The following is a 16,333-nucleotide window of genomic DNA, read 5'->3' as shown; positions in this document are numbered from 1 at the left end:
GCCCCCCCTGCCATACCCGCTGCCAGGACATTTTTTGGCTGCCTTGTCTGCTAACAAATGACCCACAGCACATGTGCAGGAACAGGCCCAAAATAATGCTGGTGGCACGGCTCCAGGCAATGGGTCCCGGCCTGGAATAGCCCCCCGGCAGCTGGCGGGCGGCAGCGGCCATCTCCTCCGCTTACAGCTCAGGGGAGACCCAGCATGACTTTGGGGAGAAGGTCTCCTCGGGCAGGATCCATTTCACCTAAGATTAGACCCCTATAGTCCACAGCTGAGAGAGTTGGCCGGGGTCCCTGTTAGAGGAGAAGAGGCGCTTCCAGGGGGTGTTTCATCTCACCCCAGGTTGGGTGAAGGTCAGATGAAGCCGCCTGGAAACACCAGTTGTTTTCACTGACTAAAAAAAGGGTTCTCAGCTGCCAGCTCTGGGATAGGAAACACCACCCTTGAGGTTTGGTTCCTTTGCTTAAACACACGTCTGATATCTGCTTGGTCTGCAGCTGCTGGCCCCCAAAAGTCTTTCTTGTAGGTCCCCCCCAGGTCCAAGATGATCCCTTGCTGGGCACCACAGCCCCTTTGGAGCTTGACATTGGTGGCCCAGAGATGTTCTTGCAGGGCAAGTCTTGCTCAGCCTCCTCCTGCACTGGGCTTACAAAGGAGGGAGGTTGTGTCCACTGGCTGGCTGCAGATGGGCACATCAAGGGACACCACATTCACAGGAAAATTACAGAATTGCCCACAATGGTTTCGTACTGGCAGTATATACATTATCTTTTTTTTTTCTTTTTTCCTTTTATCATACAGATAAATTTGGGAAGGTTTAGGCTTTATTTGTCTGCTTCTAATTAATAAGGTAAAAGGCACAGCTCTGACATCCAAGTGATTTCTATGCCGATTCCCAAACTCTTCTTTCAAGAGATGGGACTACAAAGCCTTCTCATCCACACAGTTTTAAGAAAAAAATCCACGGACTAAAAGAAGAATATTCTACAGCTTCCTCATCTGAAGTCCACTGAACTGTTCTGCTGAAGCTTTCTTAATATCTCAACTGGAGCCAAATAACAGAGCATGTGAAATGTTATCCGGAACAATTAGGATCTGGCAAAGCTTAAGGAACTAAAACCAGTGTCCTATAAAGGAAATGGCTAGACGTATTTATCTGAAGCAGGAATAACTTGCGACTTCATAAGCAGAAATACCCTGCCACTTCATACTAATAACAATCATGATCCTGTTGGTTTAACCAGGTGCCACACAGGATTATGATCTCGTTTGCGACGTGTAATCAATAAAGAAAGAAGAACAGGAAGCCTCCAATGATTAGAAACAACTCAGATCCCAGCAAACCATGCTTTTATTCATACTCCAAAATCTTTTCACTGCCAGCTAGCCCCCTGCCCCACACCACATGTAACAAGGTGCAGCGATGGCAGAAAGCCCCAGTGCCATCAACCCACTGGGCTTCCGTGAGCCGACAGGCTCCGTGCTAAATCACCGCCCTTGCTCTCTCTGCTGGTGAAGAGCACAGTCACGCTCCTACGTAACTGCTCATTAGTCAGCTTTTCATCACTCCTGAAGTATTCTCATAACTGTGTTTCTAAGAATCAGGACTGCCGTCAGGACATAGCTTTCAGGCTGCAACAAGAGAATATTCAGCTCAGCCTCTGCGGCGGCTGATGCCGTTTCCATTTCAGGCATGGTTACACACCCCTGCCCGCGCTTTTTTGTTTTGTTCAGAAAACAGCCCTGGTTCTGGGAAGCCGTGTAAAACCTCAAAAAAAAAAAAAAAAAGTGCCCTATTCCATTTTTATATCCAGTACCTTTTTTCTTTTTCTTTTTTTAGGAAATAAACCTAGTGCTTAATCCTGGGGAAGGCCACACAGATGGCCTTCGAGTTTTTATGCCTCTGAAGGCATCTGTGGTTTTTGCTGTGACAAGTTGACTATGAGTTAAAAAAAAAGTTTCCCTTTAAAAAGCTCTGACTTCTGGTGTTCTGACACAAATCAAGTAAATGGTTTATTCACACCACTTCTGAGTGACTGAATGGTGACTGGTTCAGGGCCTGGAGATGGGATGTGGAAGAGAAAGGCGACTTTTAAAGGAATTTGCTGTTTGGGACTATTTTGCTGACATAATAAAGAAAAGCTTAACTCTTTTCCTCTTTCATTTTTAAAGGTCATTCATTTCCTTCTTGTATTTTACTGGGAAAAATAGGAGGAAACACACATTCTCACACCTTTTGTGTTGGGAAAACTCACTAGCAATCCTAACAAAAATTGTTTTTCTCACAAACATTGTTAGACATTTTAAAATGAAACAGGAATTCAACTGGAAAAAAACCCCAAAGCTTGTAATACCAAAATATCCTGTCCTATTGCTAGTTTTCCCTCCCTTTCCATCTGTTGCAATGTCACCAGTTCACTGGCTGTCCAGCAGTCAAAGCATCTTCCTGGATTTCTAACACAACAGAGAAAAGGCAGGCAAAAATTTTTCAGAGGGAGAATATTTCAAGTCACCCTTATGCACATGATGAAAAAGCAAAAACAAATCAGAAAATCCTTTAACCCACAAGATTGTTTTGTTTGTATTTTTAGTTTAGCCTTGAGGTTCATGGCCAAGATAGAAAACCAGACAAATCTTTTGCTGGCTCTGCTACAGACTCCCTGTTTAACTGTGGGAAGATTAATAAGCCTCTCTGCTTTTTCCATGTTCTCATATGTACTATATACTTACATATTATCAGACAGAGAGAAACACAGAGCCTATAAATTACTCCAAAGTCTTAAATCCCAGTCTCTACTCAAGTGTCTAAAATAACTGAATATTGTTTTCATGAAATGGCTACTATTAAAATAGCTGCAGGAAAAGGAAAGGGAGGTGGCAGGTCTCCACAGAGGTGAATACCCCAGCCCCTGGGCAGGGACACGGTGCTGTGCTCGCTTTGTCACTCTTGTCCAGCAGATTTTGAAGTGTCTGCCAAACAGCACAGTCTTCACAGCAAGGTGAGACAGTAGAGAACACCACCTGGCTATCCTGGGGTCTCTTACTGGTTTCTAATCCTGCTTGGTGTAACTCCCTGTGTGGTTCTCTGGTAGAAGTAAATGGGGTTCGTTATTCTCTAGGGGACCAGTTTTATTTTCTCCACTAAGCTCCCAGTTTTTATCTTTCTTTTCTTATCATATGGCCGAGTCAAACACCATGATTTTCTTTCACAAAGCTGGTAAATCTGCAGGTCAGGTGGGAAAAAGGAAAAAAAAAAAAAAAAGGAAAAAGGAAGAAAAAAAAACAGCAACAGAAATGGATCAAATAAGCTGTGGTAAATGCAGATATTACAGATTTCATCCACAGTAATTACTGTATGAGCCACTGCAGGTCATTACCTTGAAGGGGAAGGCAGTCAATCTGGTAATTACGGCATTAAAAGGAAACAGGTCAGCTCATCACTACTCTGCAAAACAGCCGTCATCCACAGACTTGCAAATACGGGAAAACTGGAGCTGGTAAATCTATAAAGTGTTACACAGTTGGGAATAGCCTCGCTGGTTGCCAGCCCCAGCTGCAAGCACTCCACTGGGCACAGCCAGGGAGCATGGGGCACAGCCATACCAACACCCCCACCCCATCCAGCCTCCTTGGGCTGTTGCCAGCTTGGAAATGGGAGGAAGTGACAGTATCTCACAGTGACCCCCACTCCCTATTTTTTCGAGACAGGTTTGAGACAGCCTCCTATATCATTGCTTAAGGAAATTTTTATTTCTTCTAGCTTTTTGCTGCTACATTGCCTAAAGTACTCATGCAGGAGGGGAGAAATGGGGGGGCTTTTTGCCTTTCTCAGCCCCAGGGACTTTTGAACCCCCATTTCCCATTTCTCCAGCAAACATGAAGCAAGGCAGTGCCAAAGTCATGCTTTACCTTCCCGGCTGAAGTTGGAAAGAAGTAGGATTCCTGGAAGGAGAAACAGAGATTTTGTAAACACTAATAAAAGACATCTCCTTGGGAGCTGGAGATGTGGGGGCTTGTTGTCTCCCCTGCAACTCCCAAACAATACAACATTGTTTGTTTAGTTCAGCCAATGTTTGTTAAATGAAAAACTCATTAACAGCCTAGAGAGCAGAGACAGACGGGCAGAGACTAAGCTGTTACATTAAAGGCACCTGACTGGGTATTGCAAAATCCACTCCAGCACCTGCAGACCAGGGGACCCCTGAACCTCCCAGTGATTTTGGCCCTTCCTCCCTTTGCTCCCTCAGTACAGAGACGATTTGCAAAGTGAAACAGCTGGTGGTGAGTACCCACTGCCCACAGGTACACATCTGGGGGAAGTTATTTCTACTTCTACTGGGTCCTCTGGACCCAAGTGTCTGGTTTGTTCCACGGCAGCTCTGTGATGGGAACCGGTGTACGGCAAATGGAGCTGATCAGGAGGTTTGCTACCAAAATGCTCCCTTGAGCTGAACTAAACCGCTGATGAAGACAGCCCCAGATTTCTTTTTTGTTCTTCATGAAAACAATGTTCCACGTTACTCCGTGTAGAATTAGGTGTTCTTTGTAGGCAAGGCATTGCAACTATAATTAGCCAGCAGTTCTGGACACAAAAAATTCCTTTCAGGGACTGTACATAAGATTAAATATGTAAGCTATTAAAGGTCAAGACACAGGAGGGCATAAGCAGCAAAACAAATCATAGTAGCCTGCAGATTTGATTGCATAAGGTGGGAGGGAAAGCACTGGGTAGCTGTGATTCTCAGCATTCCAGGTAAAGAAATTGTTATTTTTGTTCACACTAAGAACTTGTTAACATACCCGGACATTATCAAACTGAACAATAAGCTCTATAAGCTTCTCTGATGTGAAATTAGTGGCCTTAAATTATTATTACCAACAAAATAATCTGAGAAATTTGTGATCATTAGCACAAATTCCTTGGATGAACTTAAAAAGCACAGAGAACTGAGCAGAAAAGTAAGAAAAGTGCCCAGTAAACACCCCAGGAATTTTGTAATTTTGTTTTGTTTGCTTTTATGTTCATTTGAAAAACCATGGCGCTCATCTCCTCGAAGAACCATTAAACAAATTGGTTGTTTCAGCTCTACAGCCCTAATCTTTCCAGGGAAGTGAGAGGCTCTGTGTATAAATCAGGCACATGCCTGCTTGCATTCTGTCCTGTCTCTCCCATTCTCGGTGGTGCTCTCCAAGTCGATCAGGCTTGAACAGTGGTGTCACATCCTATTCCTTTACCTCCTCTCCCAAACATCAGCATCACCAAGCTTCTAATGATCTGCCTGGTGTTTTGACAGATTAGATTGACTGTACGACTCTCCCAGCAGGCGCAGGAAGCAACCTTTCAGTGACATAAATGGCATGGAAACATTGCCTTTGGCAGAAAATGGCTACATCACATTCAGAGAGCATTAATAAGCTCAAGGAAAGATTGGTTTGCATTTTTTTACCAAAGAAACAACAAAATGATGGTTTTCATTCATCATCCTGATTTAACTGGGTGACTGAAACTCCCACATTAAGATTCCACAAGGACCACAATGCTTCCCATGGCTTTAACGGCTCCAAACCTCTAGATTTGATACCATGATTCTTAGGTACTTGATAATAAAAACAACAAACCACGGTGGCTGTTAATGCAGCAGGGGCTGGTGTTAATGCCTTTTTGGGTCTGGTGATTGCTTCAAACTCTGAGGTTCCTGAGCACCTCACTGAAAAAGAGCGTAACATAACATCGGATGGTCTATTTAGGGATTATTCCACTGAAATTTGCTGGTTGTTGTGTTGATGCCATTTGTTGCCTAGTTACCCTTAGAAATCTCTTACATTTGACTTCCTAGGCAAATCTTAGTATCTACTAATCTTACCATTAAGGGTGGGATCTGGAGGAGCATTCAAGAATGTCTGAAATCTTCCTCTGATATCAATAAGGCTTTTACTGTTCACTGTGAAGACAACACATTCAAAAGTGGCTTTTGAAAAAGTATATATTGCAAATAAAAATTTCCATTGACTTCAGGAATCTCTCCTGAGTAAATAGTGGAAATGGTTTTGTTGTCATAAGGCCAGTGGACAGATCCTATGGAGGGTGCCAGGAAGCAGGATGAGAAAGCACTGAGGATGTTCTGTTCTTTCAGTTACAAAATCCTCACTAAGTCACTCATTCAGTGTTGAGTTTTGGGTCAGCCAAGTATGGTATACTTCACACCAGCCAAAAGCAGATGACAAGGAAATATGAAAATATTTGCTTGTTGAGTATTCTCCTTGTTTCCAGCAACTTGTAGCTCAAGGACTTCTCAAGGTCTAAGTGGCATCTCTAATAACCTGCAATAGATTTCTCCTCCATGAGTCTAACCAGTGTCTCCTTGACCCCGTGTAAATTTTTAGCATCCATAACATCCTGGTATGAACAACACTTAGTCCCTAAACATCTATGACTAATCAATCCTTTAAGCAGCTTCATTGACTTCTGAACTCCCCCAGCGGCACTTAATTTGACTATTAATTTAATTTACCATCATCATCTTTCACGGCTAGTATTTTCACTCGAAGCAGTGTGCCCTACAGATGGTTCTCTAGAAACACAGGCACACGATTTCCCTTGAATTCATTAGGTTCAATGTGTGACATTAAACACCAGTAATATGCAGAAGGCTGTAAAGAAAGATCAGTGGTATGGTGAGGGCTGAAAAAAATGGATCAGAAGGGTTTCAAGAGGAATTGAGTAAGCAATGGGTACAATACTGGAAGCAAGTGAGTAACTTTATTCAGCAACTCTTGTTGCTGTTGAGATGAAAAGCAAGAATATAAATAAAACCTCACAGTAAACCCCATCTCTCTTCTTGGCTTACAGAGGTTTAAACTGTCACAAATGTGTGATCACATCGATCTGTAAGAAATATGGTTGATGCACACACACACAAAGATTCAAGAATCCTTGGTGACATCAGTGACAGATTTTTAAGTGAAATACCAGTGTGTTCTTGTACTCTGTATTAAAGCCTAATGACCACAGGGATTGCTCATTTACAGTCTCCTTTCATTAGCTAATGCCTTAGTGCCCCATGAACAGTGCTGGATTTTCATGACCTTAAATTACAGGCTGACTTGTGTATTCTGTTGTAGCAAGCTCAGCTTCTTTGTATCTTTGTATAACATCTGGGCAAAGATTAGCAGATATATCAGTTTCAATTAATATATTTTTCTAGACCCAATGCACATTGTCACTGACAGAATTAGGCCTTAAATGCTCCGTGGGAATTAGCTTTCCTAAAAATTTAGCAACCAAACAGACCTGAGCTATGACCCACAGGTCATCTGTGAAATACCCAGCTTGGTGAAATCAGTATTTTAACTGGGACCCAAATAATGAAGCTTATAGTGTTGTTAATTAGTGCTAATCCACATAACAAGCAGAAGGTTATACAAAACAAGAAGCAGCTTCTAAAGCAATAGAGATAACCTATTATGAGTTCTAATCACTAAAGAAAACATCTTTTGTAAGGTTTTAAATATAACTCCCTTGCTTTTCAAATCTTCTGATGAGCTAGCTATTACTGATGTCAAAAGGTGATGCCTGTCAGCCAAGAACTACATTAGAGTCCATAATTGAATTTCAAGAGTTGTCAAGAGCAGGCTAATAAAATAGCTACTACTAGAAGTGATGTATGCAAAAAAGAAAGTAAGTTCTGCTCTGGCAGGATGCAAAGTATGTTGTGTGGTTTCCCTATGTCATTTCAAATAATATGTTCAATTTTTCTGGGCTACATTTTGCTGACATTCATCTCTTGTATAATAATGATTCATTATATATAATTTATTCAAGGACTGTAACTCACCTCTAAGTGCCTATAAATATTACTGGAGCTAGACATTTGCATTGTAAAACACATGTGTAACACTGGGATTTATGAAGGATCCTTTTATGTTAGGACCCTGACAGGAAAGAGAGATTTTTTTCTTAAGTAAAACATTGACCTTAAAATCATCTTAAAAATCTAGCACAGGAAACAATTAACAGTTCTTCCTTCCCTGTTGTTTAGGTAATTTGACAATTTTAGGGAGGGCTAGGGGGTAAAGTATTCCTTGGCCATTCAGAATGGATACAGCTATACTGGTGTTACATCAGTATTACTGGGAATGTTCCCATGGTTATGATGGTAATATATAATACCTAACCTCCCACTGCTCTGCAAAGCATGAGCTATTTCTGAGTGGAGCTCTTTAAGAGGTGGTGGAAGGCAGACAGATGACACTGGTATGAAGAACGGTGAAAGACAAACCTAGTCCCAGCCGGAACAAAGGCTGCACATTGTGTCACTGCACCAAGTGGTGTTAATGAGAGGGTGTAGGATGCTGGCATCCTTTATGGCCCCTGTTAAGTTGCTATCTGGATATATAGCAATTCTTCTAAAATGGGAGAAATACAATGAAATATGACAACATTCATCTAGAGCGCACCAAGTCATGAGAAGCTGGTGATATCTTGACCTGTCTTGCTGCCACCCTCACCAGACAGAGTTGTTCAGACTAGAAAAGAGACTGAAAGGAATATTCTTTGTTCTCCTTCTGTGGTGGTGAGAATTAGAGGCAATGAGCTTAAGCTGGAGGAAGGAACAATTATGTCAAACAGGAGAAAAAGGTTTATAATAGGATAGCAAAGTATTGTAATAGCACCACCCACGGAGGCTATGACACCCCCAGAGATGCTCTCCAGCCAGACAAACCTTTAAGGACAGGTTAGAAACACGCCTGTGAGGGATAACATGGGCATAATTACTGTCACTGCAAGAATAATTCAGTGCCCATGCTCAGCCTGTGCTCAGCCTCCATGTCCTGCTCTGGCATTTGTCTGCTCTTCCAGTTGCAACCTCACACCAGTAACACCTTGTCCTGGCCTGTAAGATCTGGCACCAGCAGGGCACAGGGCAGGTGTTCCTGCTTAAGGCAGGATGGTGGACAAACTGGTCTTCCCAGGCCTCTGCCAGCTCTGTTCTTCTATGATGTTTCTGATTTACTTCAAGAAATCTTAAGTCCTTTTCCTCTGTTGATCCCCCACTAAGGGTGAAGATCTGCACTCAGTCTATTGATCATGAAATCCATGGCCCTTAGTATGGTAGTTTTAGCAGTGGTCAGCCTATGTGATGGGCTGGAAGCCAAAAATACAGAAATGCAAGCAGTCTCCCTAGACAGTGCTGAATAAAGTGGAGATCAAGATTCCTCAGCTCTCAGTTACATATACAGTGGCTGTTCATGACAGTAGGTAGTGCAACAGGAAGGCTGTCCTGAATTCATTTCTCCTGCCTGCTATTCCCTGCCTGCTCTCTGGCAAGTCATTTATTTTCTCCTTGGTGCTTCCGCTCCCCTTTTGCAGGATGGGATAAAAAAGTTTCCTAATTGCAGCGGGACAGTGTGAGAAGAGACAGGATCAGGTCCCACCTTTGCTCATATATAGTTTTACCTTTGGCTGCTCTCAAAGGATATATGAACAAAGCTATATTCTTGGTTTCATATTTATTTACACAGGGTTTTAGCTGAGCATGCACTTTAACACCATGTAACGCTCCTCATGTCCTAATGGAATCCATTCTTTAACTCTGATTTGCTGCTAGTGTACAACCTAAAGAACAACAATAACACCTGCAGGTTAGCAAAATGTTTTATTATACTGAAACATACTGTAGATAGATGAGAGCAAATGGTTATGTTTTATCTGTCCCATCAAAACAAAATACCTTTATAAAATTTTCCATTGGATTAAAAAGGAAATACTAATAGAGATAATTTCATTATTAAAAATATATATATATAATGGTTCTATTTATTTTGTTCTATATTAGAAAGGCAAATTTGGGGATAGTGATATGGCTTAAATATATTAACACTTTCCTCCTGGGGAGCTTGTCTTCACATCTGGGTAGAACACAGGCAGAATGAGTTCAGGAATCTCATTCTACATGACAGCAGGTATAAACCCACACTAGATGTAAACTGAACATGTTCAGTCAGAGTGCCTGAAACGGAGAAGAATGGGGACAGCCTGGGATCCCTGTTCTACTGTGTTTTTATTTTCCTGCATATTAAAATTTCTCTAGCATATTTTCTTCCTGTTTTTACCTCTGGATAATCCCAAGTTTGTCCTCCCATGTTTTAACTATTGCCATAGTATGAACAGATCACTGTTTTATCAAAAAACTCTTGTTAGTTTAGTGGCATTAATCACCACGGCTTCTTGTCTTAAGTTTTGGGAGAGGGGAAGGAGAAAGAGGGAGTGACTCCAGAGAGCAATTCAGAGTTCCTCCATTAGGACACCTGCACTGAATCACCTCCTGGAGAAATCTCTTTCTCTCTACTAAGTACAGTGGAAGCCCACAAAGACTTGGTTGGAAAAAATTAGCCCTTGTGCATCTTGAGTAGGTTCACAAGAGTCCTACAGCATCCAAAACTCCTACACACTGCAACCTCAGCCTGTGTCTGGAGCTGCACTCTTAGATGCAGATGACTGCAGACTTCAGTCATCTGCTATTCTCCCCAGTGGGTAGAGATGCATAGAGTCTAGTCTTTGCAGTCCTACAAGCTGTCCTACAAGCTGGCATTTGCAGAACAACAAAGCCAGCAGATTGTCAGGCTTAGCTGGGATTTCAGTATTTCTCTGAACTACAGAGGAACAGTTACCTATACTTAACAGTTTCCAGTTATAAATTACTGAAATACCAGCCAGGGAGGAAAGGGCTGCTACAAAAACGCACAGGATAAAAGGAAAATTGCCTTTCCAGTGAGCTGACATACATGGTCTAAAATGACAGGAACATCATCCTGTCCTGCCTCAGACCATTTGTTGGACACTATTCACAATTGCCGTATGTACAACATGTTTACTATTTTCAGTTATGACTACACTGGCCAGAACTGTACTATGTTGATACAAAAATAGTAGTAGACAATCTGTAGTTCTATGTCCTCCACATTCCCTGTAAAACCCTGAAAATCTAAGGCAACATTATACCACAACTGCAATGCTTTGAAAACATCATGTCGAGCCTGTTCTAGTCAAACTTGCTGCTCTCTAGATGATGCTATAGAAATGAGCACTGTGACTGTAAAGAGATCTGTTCAATTCATGCTACTGCCACTTGAGTTCACTGGGAGTTTTGGTCCAAAAAGGCATAATTACATTTAAAAAATACGTATGCTCAAAAAAGACTGGTATCTTGGTTGCTGAGAGATTCATTTTCCTGGATATATTGGAGAATGTCCACTTCATTCATTGTCTGAATCCTGTTTTCCTTTGGCTTTGCCAATGGAGATGAATTAGTGTTCCTGGGGGCAACTGCTGGCTTCTGAGGCAACGGTGGTTTTGATGGTACCTTAGGTTTTGGTTTGGAGGTTACTTTCAAGAGTTTCTCTAAATCATCCTCAACTCTGGAATGAGAAGAAAACATCAGTAACACTTTTGGAATTTCTGAACTTTTTTTTTTTTTTTTTTTGGTAAGAAAATGCATGCTTGTAAAACAAAACTTTCTGCGGGAAAGGACCAATTTTGATAAATTTATCTTTTAGGAAGAATTTTCCATAAAAGTTTCAATGTTACCAAAATAAGAACTGTCTTTTTATAATGTGATTTTTCAGTTCACTATGCAAGCTAATTAATTTTACAGAATGTTTTCAAATGTCTAAATTAAAACCAATTTGAAATTATCAAAATAAAAAGAGCTTGATTTTAATTTGGGAAAAAAAATGCTTTTGATTTGTGACAGGGTGGTTTCCTTCCTCAAGAGCTCAGAAGGTTTCCTGGGATAGTAAAATATTTCACATTCAGCTTTGAAAATATTTCACATTCAGCTTTGCTTCCTCTTCATCCTCATCCCACAAGACTGAGATTAAGCATCCCCTACGCTCAATCATGAGAAACTGGAAACCCCAATGGCTTTAAAAATATTATATTCACATTAGCTTCCAAGAAACTGAAGGAGTTTTACAGCTTTTTTGATGACTATTTCACAAGGAAATAGTCCTATTTCCTAGTGAAATATCCCAAAACACCTGAAACAGTTAAGTATGTTTTCTACCTTGATTGTCTGACCTTACCAAAAGACACAGCATGCTCTGTGTGCCCAACTTTGTTCCCACTGAAGCTGGAACAACTGATGGACAGAGCAGGGACATTGTCTCAGGGCTCTGCACCTTGAACTCTACCTTGCGGACTCTGCACTCCAGAGGGCAGCTCCTGCTGTTACCTTAAATTTCATGCCTCAAGTAATGCTGGAGATTATATTCCCTTTTATTTAGATAATAAGATTTCTGATGTCTCTTAGTTTCCGTGATTCCCTGTGGGTGTCATATCTCATCTAACTTACAAAACACCTTGTCAGTGTATTCCTTCCTCCTGAATTCCTCATCTGCATAGAAGAAATTAATTTAGTTTAAGCCCAGGCATTTTTGTTTGCTGCAAACTCTGATATCCAAGAGATATCACACCTGTGATCACATTGCCAAGACACATTCTTGTTCTCTCTGCTGTGTAACAAAAACATGTTAGGGCTGGTGTTTCTGAAGGCTAGCTTTCATTAGCTGATCTGATGCCTCTCTTCTTGGCATAAACAAATACTGAATGAATCAGTGCCCATGTCATAAAGTTTTGATCATAAATAACAGAAACCATAAGAACCAGATGAACAATACATACATATTGTTGTAGTTTTTACTCTGGCTCATAGCCAAAATACAACAAACACTCGCTCACCCTCCTCGCTCCTGGGAATGGAGGACAGAATTAAAGTGGTAAAGGGAAAAGAGACTCGTGGGTTGAGATAAGAACAATTCAATAACTAAACTACAACAAAATTGAAAATAATAGTAATGATAGTAATAATAGTAATATATACAAATTTACAAATTTACAACTGACATAATCTACCTGGACTTGTGCAAAGCCTTTGACACAGTCCCACATGACATCCTTGTCTCTGAGTTGGAGGGACATGGATTTGACAGAAGGACCACTCGCTGGATAGGGTCCAGCACTCAAACATCAGTATGTTATCAGCCTTCTCAGCACAAATTCAAAACACAGCGTCTTACTAGCTACTATGAAGAAAGCGAATTCTGTTCCAGCCAAAGCAAGGACACATATACATACAGGTCATATGGAGCATGATTTTGAGCTAGGTGTAACTGCCCAGAAAGGGCAGCAGTAAATACAGTTCATTAACTTGATCAGATGGTATAGATTCCACACCTGTCTGCTTCTGTGTGGCTCTATATTATCATAGAATGGTTTGGGTTGGAAGGGACCTTAAAGATCATCGAGTTGCAACCCCCCTGCCATGGGCAGGGACACCTCCCACTAGCCCAAAGCCTCATCCAGCCTGGCCTTGAACACCTCCAGGGATGGGGCATCCACAGCTTCCCTGGGCAACCTGGGCCACTGCCTCACCACCCTCATAGTAAAGAATTTCTTCCTTATGTTTAATCTAAATCTACCCTATTAATTTCTGTGCTAACCATAGCAACAAAACCACCCAGCACAGTCATAAAATACCCCCAAAAGATGCAGTTCAGTAGGTTATGGGGTTTTTTTTGGAGGTGTGGGGTGGTTTTTTTCTAGTAGTGTGCTTTTAGGCCAAATATTCTGCAGGAGATGACTTTCACAGTCTGGAAGCTGATCATGTAAATCTCCTTTTTTTGTCCTGTTTTTTTAAAAAACCTTAGTTAGACAGAAGTTTTTTACAGAGAAGGCAGTAGATAATATGTGGTCTTTGTCTCAAAACCTGCTTTTCAGTGCTGCAGTGCCAGGCGAACTGTTTGATCCACTGCCGTTTGATCATGTGAGACACAACTGTCTTTGGAAAACCAACGAGGTAAAATGCAAAAAGCCTCAGGCAGAGATAGAAACAAGGACTTCTATGTCTTGAGAAGCAAATGAATTGTTACAGTGCATAACTACCACCATATTTAACTCCAGGCCAGGACGAGGAAGAAAAAAATCAAACAACTATTCTGAAATAACAAGGAGATTAAAGGAAGAACCTTCCCATTCCCCCATCTTTTTATAGACAATCAGGCACAGAATCCATGTAATTAATCATTCTCTAATTAGTCTCTTTCTTTTTCTGTAATGGAAAAGCAGCACCACATCATTTAAAATTCCTGCCATACTGTTGTGCTGATTCACAGGCTTTGTTGGTGGAAATTCTCTTTGTTTCCAGACACAGAAAGCAATCAAAACCCTTAGTGAAGAAAGGCTGTCACAAAGCCCTGTGATGTGAATGATAGCATGTGGACTTCAAGAGAGTAGACGAGTTCTGACTTGGAGACAGATGCAGCTGCCACCAGAACATCAATATTTTAGATGCCACTTCTCTGAGCTCTGTCCTGTCTATCTGGACAAGATCTTTGGGACAGGAATGGCTATGTGCGTGTACAGAATCTAGCATGATGGGGACAGTGACCTCTGCTTGCTGGGAACGCTCTAATGAGGAGAATCAGTAATGAAAGCAAGAGACAAAGACTCCCATAATTTGCTAAACTATCCAAAAGGATCATGCTTGAAGCTAGCTTATGCAACTCACAGCAGTTCTTGCAGAACAGACTTTCTTATTATCAGTGTCTTTATTTTGTCTGGTGTTAATTCCAAGTATGGGAGACACCTTAGCAAAGCCTTGGGGAGAGGTGTAATATCACATATATGACTTGGGAAAAGACTTGTTCCCAAAAATAGGCAGGAGCCTTTGAAGTGTCTGTTGACCATCACTTCTGCTATGGTCATCAGAGACAGTGTGATGTCTAACAAGGTCCGTGGAAATTATACAGGCTGGAGTTAACCACAGGAGTCCAAAGCACAGTGGGCTGCGCCACAGGTTATCTCCCTTCCAGCTCCTGCTTTCCCCTGCAATCCACTACAGGTAAGTTCACATTGGTACTTTAACCAGTGCCAGGAAATATGCCTGGACGCTGGAACGTGACAGTCTGTACTGCTGAAATGTTAGAACCACTGGCACAACTTCGGTCTGGGACAGATTAGCCCTCTTCCAAAAAACTCCCAGGCACAGCTCGGAGCTGGCGCAGGACAAGGACCATTCCCAGCAGGCACCTGCGTACGGTCACCATGTTCTGGAGCTGGAGAGAGCCCACCAGCATGGATGCAGCCCAGCAGTGCTGTCTGGTCAAAGGCCAGGGAACAGGGTCATTAGTACAGGTAAGTCCTACATGCATATGCCCACAAGAAGAGTTCTGAGGAAAACAGCCTACGGGTTAGATCACTCATCCAGGAAATGAGACAATTCGATTTTTACAATTTGAACCAGGGAGGTGGTTCAATTTTTTCCCACCCTGAAGAAGTTCAAACCTCTGTCTCCTGCTTTTCTAGAAAGTTCCCTATCATCAGGCAAAGGCACTGTTGGGGCAAGGGAGAGCAGGCAGCTCCTACCCCAACCCAGCTGAAGACGGCTGTCAAAAATGCAAGTAATCTGGGGCAACGTGGTTGAAATCTGGTGACTCTCATGCCTAGCAAAAGCATCTCTGGCTACACTAAGAGAGACTAGGACTCTAGGTCACCCCTCCGCATTGTTTTATGTTAACACGTACATGTTTCTTGGGGCAGGGCAAGAATTAATGTTCCCTGTCTGGCAAAAGCCTTTCTATTCTGTTGGCCAAGTTTACTTTGTAGCTCTTCCACTGTTTGTACATAGCATCGCTATACACCACAGGAAAAATTAAATTAACAAAATAAATGCTTGAAAACCATCACAGAAAGTGCTCTCTTGGGCAGCAAAGAAAACCCGACAAAAGCTGGCAGAAAAAGAATTTATTTGTTTAATGAAAGCTACTGCAGCCAAATCAAAGCTCTTTCCCCAAATTCAGGTTACAGCAAGCAAGGGAAACTGCCCTGGAGTGGTCAGGAAATTTCTGACTCAGTTGTTGCAACCTCCTCTGCCACCTGCCCATCACCCAAACAACCCTCTGCCCAAAAGATCTAGATCTAAACCCTCTGGAGTTTCTCAAAGCTGTTCTTTCTCCCAGCTATGGTGCTGCTCTCATATCCTCAGGACAAGGAGAAAGCATTTCTCCTCATGTGGTGCTGGAGGTGATGTCCCATATGGGTCCTGGCTAGTCTGAAGATTTAAGTGTTGCTCTCTGAATTCAGCATCTGCGAATGGCCTGCTGAATGAAGAACATACAAACTTTTTCTGCTTCACAGGTGGCAACTTTTCCTTGGCAAACCTGAAGCTAACAAACCTGCTCAAGAAGCTGTATGGACCGAACGATGTTCAGAAGTGGCTATTGTTAGGATGCGGTTTCACAAACAGCTTCAGCCTCTAACAATGCAATGCTC

At 42.0% G+C, this 16,333-nt stretch overlaps 1 protein-coding gene across 1 annotated transcript in view; it reads right to left on the bottom strand.

Moving 5' to 3' along the window:
• Positions 1–11,192: 11,192 nt before the first annotated feature.
• Positions 11,193–16,333, bottom strand: part of HS1BP3 (HCLS1 binding protein 3) — a 45,437-nt gene continuing 40,296 nt past the window's right edge. The window contains exon 6 of the mRNA XM_010082384.1: positions 11,193–11,421. Coding sequence (XP_010080686.1) covers positions 11,193–11,421 — 229 coding nt within the window. The remainder of the gene's footprint in view (positions 11,422–16,333) is intronic.

This window comes from Pterocles gutturalis, unplaced genomic scaffold (assembly GCF_000699245.1).
Source record: "Pterocles gutturalis isolate BGI_N339 unplaced genomic scaffold, ASM69924v1 scaffold25219, whole genome shotgun sequence".
Lineage (NCBI taxonomy): Eukaryota > Metazoa > Chordata > Aves > Pterocliformes > Pteroclidae > Pterocles > Pterocles gutturalis.
Note: the sequence above shows the minus strand (reverse complement) of the source record. Positions and strands in the feature narration are given on the sequence as shown.